The sequence below is a fragment of the Scomber scombrus genome, chromosome 20, assembly GCF_963691925.1.
Source record: "Scomber scombrus chromosome 20, fScoSco1.1, whole genome shotgun sequence".
Taxonomy (NCBI): domain Eukaryota; kingdom Metazoa; phylum Chordata; class Actinopteri; order Scombriformes; family Scombridae; genus Scomber; species Scomber scombrus.
In genome coordinates, this window is record NC_084989.1 from 18,118,130 (window position 1) to 18,139,904 (window position 21,775).

A 21,775-nucleotide genomic window follows, 5' to 3' on the forward strand; every position below is an offset into this window, starting at 1 on the left:
CTAGTTTAAAGCCTTCTTCAATGCAGTATGATGTTCATTTGTGAAATTTTGGCCTCCCTGATTTTATATTTGACGATAAAGCAGGGTATGCATTGGGGCGTGGCTATGTCGTGATTGACAGGTTTTATTTGGTTCACAGGTTCAGAGGGCGCCTTTTGCTCATATAAGTAGAATCCGTGGGGGTTTTTTTACCCGGCATGCACCGGAAATTACGTCCATTTTATATACAGTCTATGGTCTGAAAGCATTCCCCTGTTCATTCATTCACTTCTCCCTACATAATAGACACTGAGTAGTTTACCCAGTAGTAAGCAGTAGACATATATACGATAGTAAACAGGGAGTGATTTCGGACACAGCGTATGCACTACCATCTATGATTGGGTTCTACAGAGCTGTACAATTAACTTCAGGGAGAGATTCTAGGGTTTTATCTTTTTACTGGTCTCAGCAAACATAAATACAACTCTGACAAAAGCCTTCAAGTTGACACATTACTTCTCTTTTCACTCTATAATGTGGAGTACTCACGTACAGCTACAAGAACCATGAATAGTGTAAAGTAGCTCCTCATAAGATTTAAGGTCACTGTAAATTATCCCATTGCCATCCATCATTAGTAATGTCCAATATCAGTATCATCAAATATATGTTTTCTCACAATATAAAGTAAGTCCTCTTTATGTCAAAATCCCCTTCAAAAGTTGAATACCAAATCCTATAATATATTATTTCATAACTGTCCATGTGCAGTAACATAGGTATAGGTTACAGATGCACCTAAAGTCTCTCTTTTTGCTCTTTTGTTTATCTATGAAGAAGGTATTTAGCAGTCTGATAGCACATAAACAAGCATTCCCCTGAACAAATATGATAGAAAAAAATCCATGGTACAAATCAGTGAAGTGAAATAACTTAATTTAGTTGTAATTTGTGGGAAATAATGACCACCAAATGTCTAATGGCAGCTTTGTCAGCGGTATCTATTTTCCTCTCATTTTTTTGTTTCTTCAGCAGTGGACTCCAACACAATAAACTAGGTTAAAGTAAACTAGGCTGCTATAGCTGGCTACAGCTATATAGAGGACATTGGCAAGTAGCCTGCTTGGCATATTATACAGTAAACATCCTGCTTTAATGTCGAACACACATAAATAGGGATGTACCAGATAACTGAGATACATTCATTTTCAAGAATTAATAATATCTTTATCAAGAATGTTGAAGTGAACTATGCTTTTAACTATGGTATATGGTATGAACTATGGTTTTACACAACCTGTCTGCAATTAATAAAAGCAAGTAATTGGTCACAGTCATTGTTGCAATACGATACAGATCGTGCATTCAGGTAAAAGGATATAGTCCAATGGAGAGGGACAAGTGACATAATGAGAAAAACAAGCTACATTTTTGTCATGTTTATTTTAGTGTTGCATCTGTGTGTTTACATGAATCTCTTTCTTTGAGGAAATCTTGCCATAAAACCTTCCTCTCAAGCTCTCTCGTTTGCTTTTCATCTCTATAAATTCACCCTTTTCACTTATGTGAATGGAACATGTAGATAAACAGAAGAGTTTCTGCAGTGGCCAAGGTGAACTGTTATTTTGCAGCACACTAAAATAGTAAACAAACACCTTTGAAATTAATTAGCTTTGGCATACAGGGAAGCAGCAGACACAGTAAGAAATGTAAGAGCTTGAGATCATTCAAAAGCAAACATCCACACACAATATCCAACAGCAAATATAGATTGGAATTCCTTCTGTATAGCTGACAATTCCTACATGTAATCTAAATGTGTGTCCGTATAAATAGGTAATTGAAGGCCTCTCTGAGAGCACAATGCATCGAAGTAGAAACATGAAGCTATCAATTTGTCTTTTTAACCAAGGGATCTAATCTTCCTCAACATTTTTTATCATTACAGATAGCACAGCCAGCATCATTGCAAGACGGCGTCGTTTCAACCATCTGACCCAGGAACTGTATGAGCTGCCTATTGTGGTGTGGGACAGCGGGGAGCCATCGTTGAGCGGCACCAGCACCTTGACCCTGCGTGTTTGCCCATGCCAGCGCCACGGTAGGATCCGAATGTGCCAGGGCGAAGCGTTCCTCTCCTCAGCAGGTCTCAGCACGGGGGCTCTGATCGCCATCCTGCTTTGCATCGTCATCCTGCTGGGTAAGTTGGGACAGCCGCTGCGGGAACTACAGCAGGGGGGAGCTTGGATAGAAGAGATGGACCATAGAAGAGCAGAGAAGGGTGGAAGGGTTTGACAAGGACAGAGGAGAGAGGGATGAATAGACATGTGAAGACACAGGTAGAATTCAGAATGAGGGTAGAAAGAGTTAGAGAGGGCAAGGGTGATATAAAAAAAGAGAATATGAAGGACAGAAGAAAAGGAGTACACAGCAAGAGGAGGCTGGAGAAGAGATGACTAGAAAGGAGATGGTGAGGACAAAGACAGCAAAGAGGAGGGGAATGGAGATAGCAGGGTCAATGTAATTCAGGGAGGAGGCATATACAGCTGAAAGAATACTGAGAATAACCCTATTGCGGTTGAAGAGGTAAACTTGAGGCTAAGAGCAATGAGGATTCATGTTCAGCTCCAATCAAAAAATCAGATTAGACCTAAATCACATTTGTTGACGATCTGAAATTCAATTCAAATGTGCTTTCTTACTATACAAATGAGTCTTCTTTTTTCCCCCCATCACTCTCTGCCTGGCACATATTTGACACCACATGTTGTGACTAGGAGAGCAGAGGACAAGCATGGCGGAATGTGGTGACAGCCAACAACGTAGATACCACTCTCGTTGATTTCATGTGTGACGGATCCGTTCTGCAGCATGCATACAAAGCACCATCAGAAAAACAGTGAAAATAAACAAGGATACTTCCATGTTAGCAGCTTGTCGCAGCACCCAGAAAACATGTGTGCGTGCCTTGTTACTATGGCAACCTGTCTTTGCAGTGACAGCAATTGATAATATATGAACTTGCAAATATGATCTTGTCACTTTAGATTAGGAATCTGGACAGGTAGCTTTACAGAATAAATTTAAAAATAAATCTAATAAAACATAATATTAGGCATGGAAAATCAAAAGGAACATATTACATTTACAAAAGTAAACAATCTAACATCAGCTTAACTGCAGCATCTCACAGCCGTTGTGTGATATGTCGCAGACTAGTTTCTATGTTTGCAAAGCAACCTGCATTCGGACATGATTAGACAAAGCTGTCTAATAACACGGCTTCACTGTTGCTGCTCTCCCCTCCTCTTGTCAGTGATTGTCTGTGGACATTAGTGCGTGAAGGTTATGCATATTCATACTGGCTGTCTCTCTCGTCTATGCCAGAGCCTCTGGCTGAGGCGAACAAAAGGCCATCACCACTGTTTGGAGCAAACGCTTGAGTGAGAGACACACACACTGAATCACTAATCATCAGCGCAAAGCAGACTCTAGTTAGGATAGGACAAAAAGAGAGGAAGAACTGATTACACACATGGTTTTTTGTTTTAGTTTGAACTATGCATGAAGTGTCTTGCACACAGCTCAATTACTGGACAGACATTTTGTAACATATCATTCCACGGGGCACTGTATTTTGTCAGTGGGTCACAGTTTAATTAATCAATTTCCAGCCCATTTAACCCATTTTTTAAAAATTGTATTTTATAATTGAATCTATGGACCAGATATTTCTTATCTTTCTTAAACTTTCATAATATTAGACAACATTGTACTGAGTCAAAGGGTTGTTTTTTTGTTTGTTTGGGGGTTGTTGTTTTTTTATCTAATACTGATACATTGAGTCATTTGTCACATGTTTTATCCCCAAAAATAACCTTATAAAATATGAATGAATTTGAGCTACAGTATCATCTCTAACACTTCCTGGCTATCACATGCACAAATATATGTCCTTGCAACCACAAAACCTTGGTCAGATTCAAGGGTGTAGCCAAAGAGTGCAGAGCTGGTTTTAGACCAAAGCTGATTACTTGACAAACATCAAAACCTAGTATATGGCTGGGCTGTATATGAAATGTTACAGGGCTTTAATTTGTTGCCTGGTTAAATATAGCATTTTTAAGATGACAGTTCAACCATTTATTTGTATAGCACCTGTCATGCAGTAGTTGTAAGTCAAAGTGCTGTACACATAAGAAAAACATTAAAGATACTTTATACATTGCACCAGATTTTAGGTGTAGACTATATGATGCTGTTATAAGAAGGGTTAAGTTTTAGGCTATTTTTTAGTATGCTCTTTATATTATTTCACTTATCAACAACCCAAAAAAATGTTTTTAATGCATTAACTAACAAGTTAATCATAAATGCTACTTGTACATGAGCCCAATACAATATGTGTTGTGTGTAAGACAAACTTAATTTTTTTTTAAAACAACACTAGATGCAGGTTGACAATAAATGACATTAGTCACTGCTTCTCAAATAGGTGTTATTTGGATAAACTGACCACATATTGGGAATCTAAATGGTTACTTTCTCACCTGAGAAAACATTAAAACTTAATAAAGTGACATTAACAGTAAGTTACAACAGCTTAATCTCTGCCATCGTATTGCTGTCAGATGATGTGAAGTGCATTCTGGGATATTTAGCTTTTGCCGGATTTGGCTGTCTTTGGCAGACCAATGGAATAACTTCATTATTCAGCAAATCTGTCAGTCAGTCACAGACAATTGGTCAAAAAGGTATACAAAAGGGGTTCGGACGGGACATCAATGTCTGTATCACATATGGTTCAAACATTCAATTTTGTCTCGTCTTTTCTTGTCAGTGTGTGGTTTGTTTGTGTCTGATTGTTTTCTGTCTGTCTGATAAATGTCCGTGTTTTATCTCCATGTCCTCTAATAAGCCATCCTAATTAAGCCCTGAGCGAGTCAGAAAGGGATACAAATTATCTCAGGGCTGACTCCAATTTGTAATGGCCTTTATACATTTTAAGAAAATTATACAATATTGCAGTACTGATTACATTAAATGAGTAATAAGATTAAAGCACACAATCACAATTAGTGGTATTTCTACAATGTATGCATAATGTACCACGTAATGAATTTAAACTTAAAATTTATGTGAATTGTTAGATTTTATTTTATATCCAGTTTATTTCAGTGAGCCAATGTTGGTGGAGCCCAGTAGGTGCAGAAGGCCTGTTATCAGGCATGTACTGAAATGTGACGTTTCAAGTTTCTTTCTGCGAAAATAAATAAATAAAAATGGCCAACATTCATTTTATTAATGAATGCAGGTGGGGTGACAATATTATTAAAAACACAGGTGAGGAAATACACTTAATAATGAAATACTGTACATGTAGATAGATTCATCTTAAAGTTCTATTTCAGACCTTAATGGAAAGGTTTAGCAGTCTACATTACATTTAGTCTGAAACCATCAAATTACAACTCAACCAGGGATTGAAAAATGACACAGTACAGTAGAGTTACTGGACTCAAATTTTAGTGATCTATGCCCCAAGGTTATAAACCCTCAAGTGCCCCTTAAACCCCCTAGATTTATTGTGGGCCAATTGGTTTAGGTCACTGCTGCCCAATTTGGGGCCCATGGGCCAGATATGGCATGTGCTCCCTTTGTTTTGGCCGACCAAGGCATTTTACAAGCTTATGCTTATTCTCCTCTTATTTTATAGTGCTTTTCCTGAAACGTAAATGTTGTGCAGTAAAAAAAAGTACATAATTTGAATTTTATGACAATGCACAGCACAGTGCTGTTAAACTTCCCTATTAACATTACATATGTTTTATCTACGAAGACTTATGGTATTCTGTATAATGTAGCTGCTGAGACTGTGTGCCCTAATCAAGCGGGCTTTCTTCAAAATCAGCTTGTCCCAGAACACCATTATCCACCGCATCAAGGACATGACTCAAGACATACGTACGTGAGCAAATCATGGATTAAAAAACAGAATTTTCGACCTTTTCCATCAATTTTGACATGAGCGCTGATTTATCTGAGTCTACTCATTTGGTGGTGTTTTTGCGTGGAGTCAGCGAAAATTGTGAAGTCTCACAGGACCTGGCTGGCATTTTCATGTACAACAAAAAAAAGTCGATATTTTGGCAGTGGACAGAGTTCTGGAAAAGAACAATATGAAGTGGGAAATCTGGCTGGCTTTACAACTGACGGAGGCCCCAAAAGAGAAAAAAAAGACTGCACACTGATGGATGCATCGCAATAGTAATGAAGAAATCTGGCCACTGTGCTCGTATCGGAAAAAGTCCATGAGTGCGAGGGGAAAATTTTAAAATGCCATTGTATTTTATACCAAGAACAGCTGTGTGCCAAATCAATTGGGCCCAACAATGTAATACTCAAAGTTTACTCTATTGTCAACAATAAATTCTCCAAAGTGCTGTCTGACCTGGATGAGACAGATGTGCAGTATGGTGATGTGCTGAACCACCAGGAGGTGAGATGGCTGAGCCAAGGGAAAGGTCTCTGCCAATTTTTTTGAGCTGCGTGATGAGATCAGGATGTTTCAAGCAAGAAAGGACAGTAACGTTCAAGTGGCCACGGATAAGCATTGGATTCGCGACCTGGCTTTTCTGGTGGACGTCACAGAGCTGCTCAACATTTTGAATCTTCAGCTCCAGGGAACCAGATAATCAGCCATCTGTTTGATCACATCAGAGCCTTCAAGCAGAAATACTACTGCTCATCAGACATCTCTCAGCAGGTGACATGATGACAAAAAAATATAATGTAAAGTTTAGTATGCATTCAGTCATGGGGCCTTTTTATTTTTGTTAATCAAGCTTTTAATTATTTATATTAAATTACTATAGTTTCATTTCCTCTTGGCCAATTGTCCCCCTTCAGGTTTTGCATGCCTGTTTTTATGCCCAGATTCTTAGTTATTCTCTTTTTCTCTCGTCTCCACTTTCATGAAATTTGGCCCATTTCCCCGATTTTAGAGAGGTAGACTTGATGGAAGGGAATGTACCCAAGCACATGGACATTCTCAGCAATCTTATGCTGGAGTTTGACTGGCACTTTTAATATTTCAGAGGCAATGCAACAGTCTTTGAGTTATTTGCACAGCAGTTTTCTGTTAATGTGGACATATTTAGTCGGGAGCTTATTTAAAGGAGCCTGATTCTCACAACTCCAAAATAAGTTCTGCTCTTCCCTTGTTGTACTTCCACAGTTCAAGCAGATAGGTATGCTCTTCCTTGTTTGGAAGTACTTACTTTTTTTGAGCAGGCTTTTAGTTTGTTGAATCTAAACAAGCGCAAGCTGATAAACTCACTGACTCTCGCCCCTATGACATCAGTCTCCCACTGTATAACTATACAGGGCATTGAAGAACATAATACAAGGTCTATACTATGGGGGCATTTTGTGATGTGTAACTTTAACATTTCTCAATGTAAACTCAATATCCACTATTGATTTGTTATTCAGTGTTGTCACTATGATGTGTACTAATTTTGTCATTTTTTAAGCTGAAGTCAAACTTTCACTCTTGATTAAAAGGTGGACAATACAACTAAAGCATTGCATGAGTTGCATGCACTTTGTCTTTTTAATGTGTTTATGCTCCCAAAAAGAAGCATATGGATATTTTATGTTTAACAAATTATCTCTGCAAATCAATAACATGATTGCTTAACAGATTAAAGACTATTGTTTTTCTTACTTTTAATTGTTATTTTAGATGTAAAGTGTTAATTTTCCATAAAATATAATACATTCATACATAATGTAATGACATTTCATATAACATCAATATTTCTTTTTGGCCTGCAGCCATATACAGATTAATTTTTGGACCATCCTAGGACAGAATTTGGGCAGCTCATTTGTTTAGGATTACTAATTCACAATATCAAGTGAATGATAATTGCCTGTTTTGTCTTCTTGTCTTGTACAAAAATCCATTGTCAAAATAATGTGTGTAAATAACTTTATTAGCCAAATGAACGCAGACACTTCCTTCAACTTTTTACCCAGTGTGCTACCAGGCTATTCTGTCCGTGCTTAGACCGATAATACCTTGCGTTAAGAGGTCATTTCATGTTGACAAAAGCTGATAGATGACTTAGTCTGGCATCTTCAGTCTGTTCAGTCCACTAATGCAGTGCCATTATTCTTACGAGAACTGAAAGAGTAAAGGTTCCAGTGTTTGACTAGACTGCTCAAGCTTGATGGCATCACACCTTCAATCTAGCTTGAAACTGTTCCATAAACCATTCACAGAATGCGTAAATACAGCAGATTAGCTAAACACATCATTGCATCCTTGATGTTATGAAAGCTAAAAAACCTCTACCTCCTGTTAATACACCACCACCACTTGCACCTTCCTGTCTCTCTGTCTAGCTCTCACGTTATGTGTTATATGGTGTCTATTCCAGTGAGACTGATGTAACATAGTAGTGTGTTGCCATTTGGATAATTATAGCACACAAAAATGTGCAATGCTTAGATGCAGAAAACATTTATACCACCTTTAAAAAATCTCCCTTTTTGTTGTTTGAACGTAGATGTTCTTCTTCTTCCTGAAATCCAATTTGAATGTTCAGAAAAGACGCTACTGCGGGAATGATCTATCTCGCTCATCCCTGTAATGTAGCATAATGAACTCCTTTTAGATATTGCACTGCTGTAAAAATCTACTTCCCTTGCTGACGCTATTTTATTAAATAGATGTTACTGTTAACATCTTGCAGGGAGGTCATCATTAACCCAAAGAAGCATGACTCTCATTAGTTGTAGGAACAAGTTCCAAGATGTAGCATGTCATCAAATATTACTTGGCTTCTTGACTTCATTAACCATTGGCAATGATTTATTTTTTTTTTTTTTACACTGTAAGCTACTTATCTACAGACATATTCTGCAACATCATGGTATATTTTATTTGATGTGGTAAAACTGACTCATTCTTTCCATTACTAGCCTCACCTAAAACTAGCAGATGAAGACATGAGACACAACTCCATTTGCTGACGCATGTTCACCTTCCCCTAGTTTATCATTTTACATTTTGGCTTGACATGTGGTTAAATGTTTTCCACAGATGATGGTAATGTGAATATTGTCATCAACTCAACAGCTTGCATTCAAAAAATCATCACAGCCATACTAATGTCGGCTGAAGCGTATTATTGATTTACAACTCTGCAACGCTTGGCCAGTTTTAGTGTCCTGATGGAAAAACAGATAAATATGCACATAAAATCGGCTTGTGTTCATTTGGTTGGCTGTTTACGAAGTACAACATGTTTTTCTGTCATGAGCTATGAATTAATAACTAACGCAGGCACACACAGGGATTGGTATTAGCATAAAATAACATGGTTTAGCATTGTAACCACATTCAGCTGTTCTTATGTGATGATGTTCTGCTAAGTGGCTTGTTAATTTCATTGTTAAAGAAGTATTTTCCAATTCATCTTTCTCCCACAACTGTGAAGTCTGTTATTTTGTTGTAATGAAGTTTTCCACAATTATACTGTTACGTTATTGCAGATGTTTTGGTATTATTCTCATCACTTCTCAATCTATGTCAAATTGCTACTTCCTTTTGTCTATGTTAACTGTCTGTTGTCAGTTTCATTATGATTCACAAAGCTTCTTCTCTCTTGCAGCCATCGTGGTTCTCTTCATCACACTGAGGCGGAGCAAAAAAGAGCCCCTCATCATCTCCGAAGAGGATATCCGTGAGAATGTAGTCACCTACGACGATGAGGGTGGAGGCGAGGAGGACACCGAGGCCTTCGACATCATCGCCCTTCGTAACCCAGCTGCAGCCGAGGAGCTCAAGTTCCGGCGAGACGTTCGCCCAGAAGCAAGACAACATTGTGCTCCTCCCCGCAGCCATCGGAGCCCGTCAGTGGAGCTGGATGAGGTGGATGTGCACGAGTTCATCAAGCAGAGACTGGTGGAGGCTGACATGGACACAACTGTGCCACCCTACGACTCCCTCCAGACCTACGCTTACGAGGGCCAGGGCTCACCCACAGGATCCATCAGCCCTTTAGACTCTCCTGGTACACAATCGGAGCAGGATTATAACTACCTGGATGACTGGGGGCCCGAGTTCCAGAAACTGGCAAAACTCTACGGAGAGGCAGATTCAGATGTGACGACTTAGTCTGTGATTCCACTCTTGTTAAACCAAATCTGTTTGAAATCCGTTTTTCAAAATTTCAGTGAACAAGTTAACAAACAGAGATGCTGTCAAACTGTTCCAGTGGTTTTTAACTTTCTCTGTTGAACTGAAAAAACTGCCCTTTTTTGTTTTCTTTTTTTTTCTTCATTTTGTCGCTTTCGATCATGGGTCGTTCATCTGAAAGTATTAAATCAAATTTTGAGATGGAACAACAATATGGGGAAAAAGGAAAATGATATTTTCCTTGGTGTATATTTTTTATTGCTCAATAAAGTCCTGAAATCCATATGAGTGGATATGTGAGAGAGAGTGTACACTTGTCTTCTTCCTCCAGAATGGATATACAGCATGCAGTTAAGAATATCATGGTGGGAGGCATTACTCAAAAGGTGTTCATGATTCACCACACAGAAGATGGTTCTGAACCAACCATATGCACAATAATGACAGAGCTGATCAAATGAGCTTATGTTTAATGTAATTTATTCTTCCACTGGTGCAGCGCCCATTGCCTATTAGGAATGGGCTGATTGCTTGGCCACTATTTTGACACATTGAAAAGTTTATACTGTTCATGATTTATTAGGCTATATACACACCCAACGACAAAGAAACAAAAATTATACGGGTGACCTACTCTCAACAGTGTACCTGAACAACTCTTTGTAGTCAGTCACTGTTGCTGCCGATGTGCTAAATGTGTTGGTAACGCCACGCTTTCCGTCTAGACACAGGGTAAGATTAAAAGCTCTGTTTTTGCTGTCTACTTTTGTCTTTTTAAGAGCACTTCTCTCTGACTCGTGTCACGCCTCATCTCTAGTCTCTCCCTGACAAGCTGGAGTCAGCCAGTGCAGCCCTGATGCGCCGTCCTGCCCCAGGATAGAGCTGAGTGCTGATCACAGGTTTATTACAGGTTTAATATTAAATGTGTCACGTGTCTAAATTGCACCACCCTTTGCTCCCCAGCCATACACCCACCGATTGTGGAATCGATCGGAAGAACACTTCAACAGATGTGCAAAGGACATGCGTACAGACAGACAGAGATTCCTTCTTTTAGTAGATAGATGTGGCCATTATCTTTTAAACAGTCACTGAAATAAACCATAAACTATTATAAGGTTGTTAAGTAAGACAAGGTCATGCAGAACCTTATAAAATGCAGTTTCAATGGAACATTGTATAGCAACTCACATAGTTAATCTTATCTATTCAGTTTTCGTATTGCAAAAACTGTGATGACGTTTTAGTTATAAAATATTTGAGCCAGTTTTTCTGCATTGGAGTGAACAGGAAAAAAAACACAACCTTGGCATCCTGAAGTTTCCCCAGGGTCTGCTCATGGTCAACTTTCCAATTTATTAGATGTTTGGGAGCTTTTCTATAGCAGCCAGACTCTCTGTGTTGGTTCATTAGTTTGTTTGTGCGTGACACTTTTTTGCAATGGGATTGCTTACGGAAAAAGGGGTATGTTCTCTTTGGATGTTGCAGATGTACATGCTGTTTCCCACCATATTGTACATACTAAAAGGGTGTTTTTACAACTGACCTTTTTAGTCCAGTTAAATCAAAATCTGGTTTGTTCTATCCCTTGATGCGATTTGATTGGTCATGTATGAATACAGTATCCTTACTCTTACGCGGACCAAAACAACTGCACTGCGACCCTTTAGAAGAGATGGTCTTGATCCAGTCCCAAACTGAAGCGGTTTGTTTGTAGTGAGAATGTCATTCAACCCAACTGCTAAGTGTACTTGGCAAGTTTGAGCAAAATGTAGCCAGGTGACCTTTGTATAGTGGGATGAGGATGAACGAACATAACAGTTGCTAACAACTAGCCAGAGAATAAATCAAGGTCTAACCAGGACTGGCACAACATAGTATGTTTGTTATTTGGCCAGTGGACCTCCTTCAGGACCTTGATCCTGTGTTTAAGTTCTATTTCACACAGGCTCTGCCCTCTACAGGTGATATTCTCCTCCAATCCAATGCATGCAATTGCCCACTGAAATTTGCACATACATAGTCAGCCAATCAGGATGTGCCTACCAATTACATATGTTTTACACATTATCTAAGGTAGCGTCTTACTGCTGGTCTTTCTCATTTTAGCAAACCTGCTCTGCATCAGTTATTCCCTCCTGTCTTGAGGGTTTTGGCCACAGACCTGTCTTTGCCCTCCTCCTTGTCAAACATTTCTTACAGGGCGTGAAAAGACAACGCCCAGTGATGCGTGTCTCCGCCACCCCAGTGGGAACTACCATTGGTGCCCTGTGTGATTCCTATGAGCCTCTGGAGAGCTCCTCTATGAAGGCGTTGTCATTCAGACAGCTTTGCTGCTTGCACTGACCTCAACTAAGAGAGCGAGTGAGCTCTATGACCCGTTGGTTCACCGCAGCTGTCTGCTGCTTCATAGTGACCACAGCAGTGCTACTCTTCGACTGAAACCCCCCTTTGTTCCCAAGAAGACAAGGCGTCAATTGGGTTAAGGACTATTCAGCTAGTGGCACCCAGAAGAGCACTTTTTTGGCACACTGAAGAGCTGTTCATGTGCTTTGGAGAAGGAGTGACCAGGAAAGTCCTATCCATGAAGTGCCTAGTCAGTTTCATGTTCATGTTAACTGGGCTGGGTTTGGCCCCCTATTGCTCCACTGAAGCAGTTTGGATTATAAAGTAGTAGGAGGGCTTCAGTGACTAACATATATCCAGTCAGATTCAGTGAGGCAGTCTGATATGTTGCAGCAAAGCGAACATTCATTGCACTCTGCCCCCTGTACCCATAGAGTCCCGTAGTAGAGGGTGGAGCCTGTGTGAGATAGTAGTTTGATCCTCCTGGGCTTATAGAGGGTCATGCAGAACCTAACGAAGGTTATAATATTGTAACTTTCATTCTTGCTCCTGCCCCCAGACACATCTGACCAATGAGTGGAGTGAACAATCTCATGTGGCTTGTAGAGATACATTTCGGCTCACTCTTTTCTCGGTGTGAACAGAAACCAAACCAAGAGAAAAACTCAACAATGTCACCACCTGCTTCAGACCAGAGCAAACAAACTATTGGTGTGAAAATGTGGGAAAACAGGGACTTTAGTATGAAAAAAAAAAAAAAAAAAAAATTTTTTAAATGTGTCACCGATCTTTAGTTTGCCCCTCATTGCAATGCAAATGAAAAATATGATTGCTGGCAGTTTAATTAGCTGAACACAGTTTTAGCTTTGTTACCTTATCAAAATTAACATTACCTGTTTTTCAAATGTATATTCGCAGTTTTCCAAAGTCCCAGTTTAGTAGGCATCCTTCAGTGCACACTTGTTAATAGAAAACAGAGTTAATTCATTTCCTGTGCACCATCTACCAAAACAACATGCCAACGATTCCATTTTGTGTTTACTTCATGAAAATATAATTTAGCTTGACCAATATATTTGAGGTTGATGCTACATTCGTGGGTTCAGTTTAATCAATTTAATGGTTTCTGCCAAGTAAATCATGTGGATCTATTAGGGGAACAAAGAATCATCTCACATTTACCACTTAATATGTCGAAGAGAAAAAGAAAACTCAATTTTAAAAGTGGTGTCATTTTGTCAGCCGGAGGGATAAAGCATCTAGCTCACCTCCAAAAAGGAACAATTTGCTTTCATTTTGTGCCATTAAGCATTTTGTAAAAATGGGGTCATGTCTGAAAAGTTCAAATAGCTTCCAAAAATGGAGATTGTTCTCATTTTGCAACTAAACTCTTCAGTGTTTCTCTCTATAATGATGACACGAAACAAAGCACTGGGGCCCTAACATCAGAACTTACAGAAATTGTATCACTTCTACATGCTGATTAGTTATCTCCACCCAGCCCTGACTCTTCTCTCCTGTCGTGCTCTACCTCAGTGTTGGTTTCTTCAGAAATGCTGACGATGTTCTTAAGAGAGACGAAGGGAAGATGATGAATATTTTAGACCCTCCACTCATACCTCTTGATATCTTGACTCCTTTCTCTTTATAAACAGCCCTGTCTCATTCTTCTTCCTTGTTCTCTTGCTCATTATTTCTTCCTGCCCACAGAATGACTATGTTTTTGTCTTTTTTCACAATTTGAAACAAGGAGATAAGCATAGAAATTCTTTTAACACTGGTGAGGAGCCCGAGGGCTGGCCCAAGGCAAAGGTCATGAAAAAGGTAGCCAAAGGCAAGTGTAGAAGTTCCCAAAATTGACATTCTGTGGTTATTTCTTTGCTTATGTGTCTATTTCAGTCACTGCATTTACATTTATAAAGTGTAAGGTTTGTGTTTGCTTTATAACTTATTAGATGAGCTCAGCAAATATCAAAGACTGTCTCTCAATCTACCATTCTCTTCTCATTCATGCATTTCAAAATCAGTCTCTTAGTGTGGTTGACAAGGGAAACAGTCTACAAAACTGCAACTTTTTGATGACTCCCAGGCACGTAAAATGTCAAAAAAATGCAAAAAAGTACTGTGTAAAGATGGTTAAGGTAATTTTGGAAATGGTAGCTTTGTTCTGGAAGATGGATACTTTCATCCATACAGTAGTAAAGTGCTCCAAAATGGTAGAAAATACATAAACACTTTCAACACTCTCTGTCATCAAAGCACTGTCATTCATTTGTTGGGAAATTCTTAAATTGCCCTAGGTTACTTTGATTAAAAAAAAAACTAAAAAAACTAATTTTGTACACTGGTCTCAAACCCAAGTAACATTAAAAAAGGGCAGTTCACCAATTTTACAGGACTCAGCCCTTTTGAAAATTAGAGTGCTATTTTTATGTTGCTCTGGGCGAGTCTCTTATTATGGTTTCCTCAGTTTGGGATTGGAAACTTTTAACAGGACACACATTTTAATAGAAATCCTAGATTACAAAACCAGAGGTATGGAATCTAAAAGATGTTGGATATTTTTCTAGGAAGGAAGGGTCTTGCAAAAGTGCCTAGTTGGGATGAGTGGCATTATACAAAATTGTAAGATTCAATGTTGGAATTTAACTCGTATTTCAGAATATCTGCACCAATTTTTCGTTTTTAAAATTAATTCCTCTCAAACTCTCCAACATTAAGTGCAATGCTAAATCACTGGTGCTTGATTTCCGCAAGTACATAAATGAATGATTTCTCACTGAAAATATACTTTAACATTACAGTATACTCTGCAGTGAAAAGGTTAAACAAAAGATAAAGCATTCAACAGCAATGTCAGCATTGACACTCACAAAACCTGACAGTCTGACTTTAATACATTTGATGATGGTCAAGTCAATAAAAAAGCCCCTAAGCAGAACATCATTTGCGACTTATAAATGATTTAGTTGCACATTTAGCCAATTTTACTATGTGTAATCAAGGGTCCAAGTAAATTTGAAGCATTGAGTTTGACCCCTGACAGATGTTTTGGTCTGCACACTTGTTATGACCCAGCCTAGGGGAAACGCTGGTGCATCATGAAATATGAGACTCCCCTCTTCCCAGCTCTCAAAAACCACCAGCAAAATATGATTTGCAGCCCTCTAAAAGGTGTATTTAAAAAGAGATTTTCAACAGCAAATAAAAGGGAACTAAAGCTGAGCGACCTAAAATGACCCTAAACAAAATAAAATGCAACAAGAATACAAGTCACTAACCTAACTCATATCGTAGAACCAGTCATACTGGAGAAAGATTGTTTATATTTTAACTGTGAGTGATTCTATTCTTCACACACTTTTACACAAGCGGGGAAAAAGATTTTGCCTCATGTGAGCACAACTAGTCCATCCACACTCTCCATCTCTCTGTGGCCTCCCCTCTTCTCACTCGACCTACATTTAGTGTCTTTGTCCACTAAGACTGTTTCAGATTCAGTGTGGATTGATACATGTAATGAAATGGAAGCTTCTGTTCATTGAGAAAACACCTTCTGTGAATTGGCCACAAGCCTTCTCTCAGCCCTCCCTTACTATTCAAATGGTGCTGGGGACATGATGTTGTCATATCCTCACACAGACAGCTGCTCTGATGACTTACCCCTATCCTGTGCATGAGGACGAATACCCCCTGCTGATTGGCCAAAGTAGTGTTGTGCGTCTCAGTCCAAGCCATGCATTTATTTCCTCATTTACAGACCCAGGGCTGTGTATGGACACCAAATGTTTTTCCTTCAGTGCATATACACAACAGACACCTAGTAGACCGTGAATAGATATTTGAATTTGACTAAGTATATTGAATAATCTTTCTCGAGACTATACTTTTAATACAAACGGGGGGAAATAAAGGATTAAACAAAAATCCCTGCCACCCATAGTGAACCTGGGCTGTCATTTAGCAAGTCTATTTGCAACATTTCACACAGAAACATGTTGGCTGGCAGGATGGTTGGAAGAAGAAAGAGGAGAGCCCAGGGGAGCTGGAGGAAACAGGCCTTTAAACTGCAAGCTTGAAGGCTGGAACCAATCACCTTCCTGGAACAACCTACGCACTCACACCGTCACAATCATTCAATTAGCCTAGCTCACCTGCAGCCCGTCACACAAAAGCACCAAAGCAGGATCAACAGAGAGAGGGAGAGAGAAATCCACAACACACGCACAGAATCAAAATCACATATAACAAAAGGTTAGAAAATGCTCTAATGACCTCAGGATCATAACAACACTAGACTGCAGTCTCTCCTTAGCAGACTAATGACACAAAAATCAACATAATTTCTTCAGCTGATGCAGTGCGGGTCTATTGTACACAGCATGTTCTTATCAGATGCATAGACATGCAATCTGTGTAGAAGATAAATCTTGGAGAATAAAGCTTTTTTAAAAGAGGGGGGACGGTGGGATTTCTCATCCATGACTGGAAAAACTAATCTTGAGGCAATTAGTTACTTGTTAGGTAATTAAGCATACATGACACTTAAGGAGCAAGTTTTAGTGAAAAATGAACTCAAATGTTAATTAAAAAGTGGCGTAAAGTTTCCATACGAGTGCCAAATTGCGCTATTGTACTGAAAATAAATGCTAAGATAAGTGTTCGACACCGAGACACGTTTACATGGATTAAACAGTCACTCCCTGAATAAAGATTTCTTCCTTATAGAGCCACAATCTATCAAAGCTCTGCCCATATGTTTCCAAGATAAGGCAGGGGTAATATCTCACAGGCCGTATGAGGATATGTGTCGGGGTAAGAGCTCCCAAGGTTTTATGTTTTGTCAAAAGTAGCAAAATGCATTATCTAAGAAAATACTAGTCCTATTGCAAGCTGTGATGGTTCTCATGATGTTTTACTGCTTCTTTCACCCTTAACATCATCATATCTTCTGGAAGAGCAACCATGCATCATACAGTTGTGTTTGTTTACAGAGAATGTTGGCATACCAAACAGCTTAAATTGCATTTTGCATATCAGGTCAAGGATGGATGTGGACTTGTGTTTGTGTATCTGACTGCCTGAGAGGTAAGGTGTGTGTTGTGTAACTTTTTACATTTTTTTTTTTTTTTTTAGTGGGTTGTGTTAGCTAAGACCTCAGGGCCTGCAGAGCCAGTGAGTGTTACTTTTCATACTGTTTGAGGTCAGACGCTTCTAAGAAGGTTTGAAGCTTTCACATAGAGTATGATTTAATGGAGGAGGGCTTTGCATATTATAAATGTTCATGACTCTGGAGTATGTGAAGGTGAATTGGAAATAAAAGATCAAAGAGACTAAAAATCCTTTCAAATTCAAGCTCGCAATCATTAAAGTTGTTTTACCCAAAAGTTTGCGAGGCTGTAAAGGTTTGTTTTCTGTTTCAAAAGTGTACTTTGTAAAACTTGGAATTTCAACTTTAAGATGTAGAGTGACTTGTCAGTGTCACATCTTCTTTCACTGATGTTTCTCAAAGTTGAGAGACCATTATGGGAGAATTTCATACCTATGAATTCAAGCTTTGAAGATAAGTTTATTTAGAGAATAGCATTTCAGCACATTTTATAATTGATCTTTTTTGAAATAATTACATGCCTGCACTGCTGTCAGGTAAAAAAGGTGAAATAGCTGAAAATGTGTTGATTAGCATTTGTCTCCCTACCACTTCACCGCTGCAGAAATGCATAATTTCCAATGACATGAGAGAATAAACAATGAAGAATTTAAAAATCATGGTTCAAAACAGCATCATCAGTCAGGCAGCTGACCTACATAGCCTTGAAAAGTTATGCAGGGAGGAGTGGGGACAGGCTGCTGCTGCTGACTTCCTTCACTAGTGTGTGACTAAAATAAAGCTACATCATGAAATTGAAACCCCTCTTCAAAAATACAGGACAGACTCATGTGCTGGTTAATGCACAAGGAATGAACTCCAAATTCTGTTTTAAAATGTAATTGAGTCGGTATCTCGGTAAGAATAAGGATGCATTTGGTTCCAGAATTTCACAGTAACAACTGATTAGGGGAAACCTAAAAATGTCATGAATGAGAAAAATCTGTTCCTACCAAGGGTGTTGGTTAAACACATACATGCCTCAACATAATCACCAGTATTAGATACAACCAATTATTTTCAATGCTTGAATGAGGGGTCCAATATGAGAACACACATTTTTGCCCCTTGTATTTCACAGAAATTTGACGAGTGGAGTACTTTTGCAATCCAGAAATTAGCCGTATCCAACTAGAGAAGTTTGTGTGACAGCTCAGCCTTGGAATGTTCTCCAATTCACACCTCCCCACTGAGGGGAAAATAGCCAAGAATGTGTGACTAAAACATGGTGTGCTGAAAAAGTGTCTGGGGTATGTACTGGGCAACAGGATAAAAGAGCCAAATGCAAACACTGAGGCAGAACTACTAGCAGAAAGGGGAAGGAAGTCCAAACAAGTTCGAACTATTGACAATCGGGTAGTAAGTGAGCAGGTACCTGTTAAAAACTGAGTGATTGGGGAAATGAGCAGCAGGTGTGCAGGCAGATGATGATCAGGTGATGACTAAGACAGGTGTAGGATGATTAGAGAATGACACGTAGATGAACTGGTGGGTGTGGAAATCAGGTGACTGGGAAAGATGGGAAAGAGTGGATGAATGGCAAGTAATGGAAAAAGTGAGAGTGACAGGGACAGAGTCACGGAAGGATTATTGGTAATAATAAACCACTGAGGCAGCTGTTGTGACAATAATTGTGTTTTAAAATGTATGGATTTGCCTTGAAGATTACCACTGGTCTGCATCTCACTGTGAGCAATATCGAAGTTAGAAACCGACAACAACAACAATTAATTTACCTTCAGACTTTGTTCCCTTCTTGTTGTGCCTGTGCATTCATGGATGATTTGAATACAAACCCTTGATAAGAGCTAGTGCTTTTGAACAGAAATGTATTTATTTCAATTCAAACCAATCAAAGCAATTTTGTGCTTGAGTCTCTCTTTGCATTGTTATATGTAATCAAACCACCTCTAAAATGTGTTTTTATTTAGTCTGAACACACCTTTAGTCAAAAAAGAAAAAAAGAAATGTCTTTGTTTCACCGCTCTTGTTGCCATTCCTCAACATTAAAGGGCCCTGCTAAACCAGTAGGAATTGCTAAGGCTCTAACAAGGGTCCTTGCTGGTTTTCCTCTCTGATACGATCGAGCACTAAGCTCAAAGCTTGATGACTGGTGATTGAATCCAGTTCACTGTGGTGGTGAAGTGCTTTGGCTTTACTACCTTATTCTAAATATTATACATGTATTTTACCTGTTTCCTTTGCAAAATGCTCCTAAATACATTCAATAAGAAAACAAAACAAGGCACACCAGTTGCTCTTCCTTGGACCTTCATGTGGATGTCACCTCACATAATCTCTCTCATTGAAAATGGGAAGTTCAAACTTCGATTCATCTACAAAAAACGCTTTCTTTCAATGCTCAACAGTGGGGGGTTTTGTCATTGAAGAAGTAGTTTGTGCTACTCTTTTTAGGCTGCAGTCTTTTTTTTCTGTCTTTTTGCTACATGGGAAGATATGCTTTGTTCAGTTAAGTCTATTTAAAAATCATTATTTTTCTCATAAATATGTGAGTTTATGCATGAAGATGCTCCAAAATCTAATCAGATCCCCTGTTCAATAGTGCAAACCTGTGTTTAAAATACAAATATTGTTCTTGAGTTATTGCATGAGTTTGATGAAGGCTGCTAATACATGAGCAATGGCAGCTGCAAGCAATTTTCACAGCTCTTCACTAATACAAGTGTGGTGATACCTTCCCTTCCTCCCTGTAAACAAAACAAATTATTTCTCGAGAGATATTACAAACATTAACAATTCATCTAGGTGCTGTGGTAATCCCCGCTGTTCTGACAGTCAGAAATCGTAACAGTTTAAATGATTAAGTGTGAGGTAAACCACATGTACTCCATATATGGAAACACAAATGTATTACAACACTATTCCCAGTGCTCAGTAGGAAGAATCACGCTTTACTGCACCCATTTCAAATGAGATGTGTTTTTAACTTGATAAGACCAGGCTCTTGCAGGCTTCATGTAAACTGGTGCAGTGTCAGCACAGTATGAGCGAGTCAAGGTCTGCTCAGTGTTCATGGGCTTAACTGTGATGGGATTTTTCCACTTGATACCCACGAGTGTAAATAAAAGCTCTCACCCAGCCCTTCAAATTCCTTAAAAGCTACATTAAGTAAAATGTAAAAGGATTTATATGTAAGAATTGCAAATTGCATGTATCAATTGTTTTTTTATAGTCAATGAGTGAATGGATTGTAATGTAATGTAAAAAAAAAAAAAAAAAAAAGAGAGAGAGACCTTCCCCTACTTTCTCGGTTGTCTGTAACAGCTTTTGGACTCATTTTATTGCTAAAATAGAGTTAGGGTTAGGATTAGGGTTTTGGACCCTAACCCTAATCCTAACCCTAACTCTATTTTAGCAATAAAATGAAATCCAAATTATGCAACAGGATGTGGACTGCAGCTCACTTAACAGCAACTGATGTCTCTAATGAGAAGGAATTTCTGATTCTTACGAAAATAGCCTTTAATGTGAATTGCCAAATAAATTATGTACGCAGTAAATTATGCAAAAAGTAATTCACGCAGTAAGTAATCTGTGACATCACTCCCAGGTCTCTGAAAGACTTTCTGAAGCCTGGGGTTCAGCCAGGAATTATTAATTTGAGGGAATGAATTACTAATTTGTGTGCAGGTATGATCAAAAATGTAACCCTCAGTACCTGCAGGGCTTCTCACTCCTCTGCCCCACAGGTGGTAACAAATCAAAACTAGAAAATGAAATATGAACAGTGTCTCAAATCAGAGCTTGTTGGACTCACTGTTTGGCAAATTACTTAAATTGTGATCAATTACTGATTACACATTACTCATTGTAAAAGTAATCACATTACTCGGTACCAAAAGCACATGTTACAGTACAGTACTATTATGTTCCTTATTCAGCCATCAGCTTAATCAAAGTTGCCATTAAACAGTTCAAAGTCCTCCTCACACTCTGCATGTTTTGTGTTTAACACATATAGGGATAGAAAAATGACACGTTTGTGGTTTAACTAGCAGGCAGAATACAGTTTGGAAGGATTGTCTGACTATCCAACAATTAGCATTAGCATAGCATTAGTGACTACA

General features: G+C 38.8%; 1 protein-coding gene across 1 annotated transcript in view; it reads left to right on the forward strand.

The window, feature by feature from the left end:
• The window catches only part of LOC134001951 (cadherin-18), a 68,301-nt gene extending 58,053 nt beyond the window's left edge, over positions 1–10,248 (forward strand). Inside the window, exons 10-11 of the mRNA XM_062441157.1 lie at positions 1,931–2,182; positions 9,666–10,248. Coding sequence (XP_062297141.1) covers positions 1,931–2,182; positions 9,666–10,171 — 758 coding nt within the window. The 3' untranslated portion in view covers positions 10,172–10,248. The remainder of the gene's footprint in view (positions 1–1,930; positions 2,183–9,665) is intronic.
• The last annotated feature ends 11,527 nt before the right edge of the window (positions 10,249–21,775 follow it).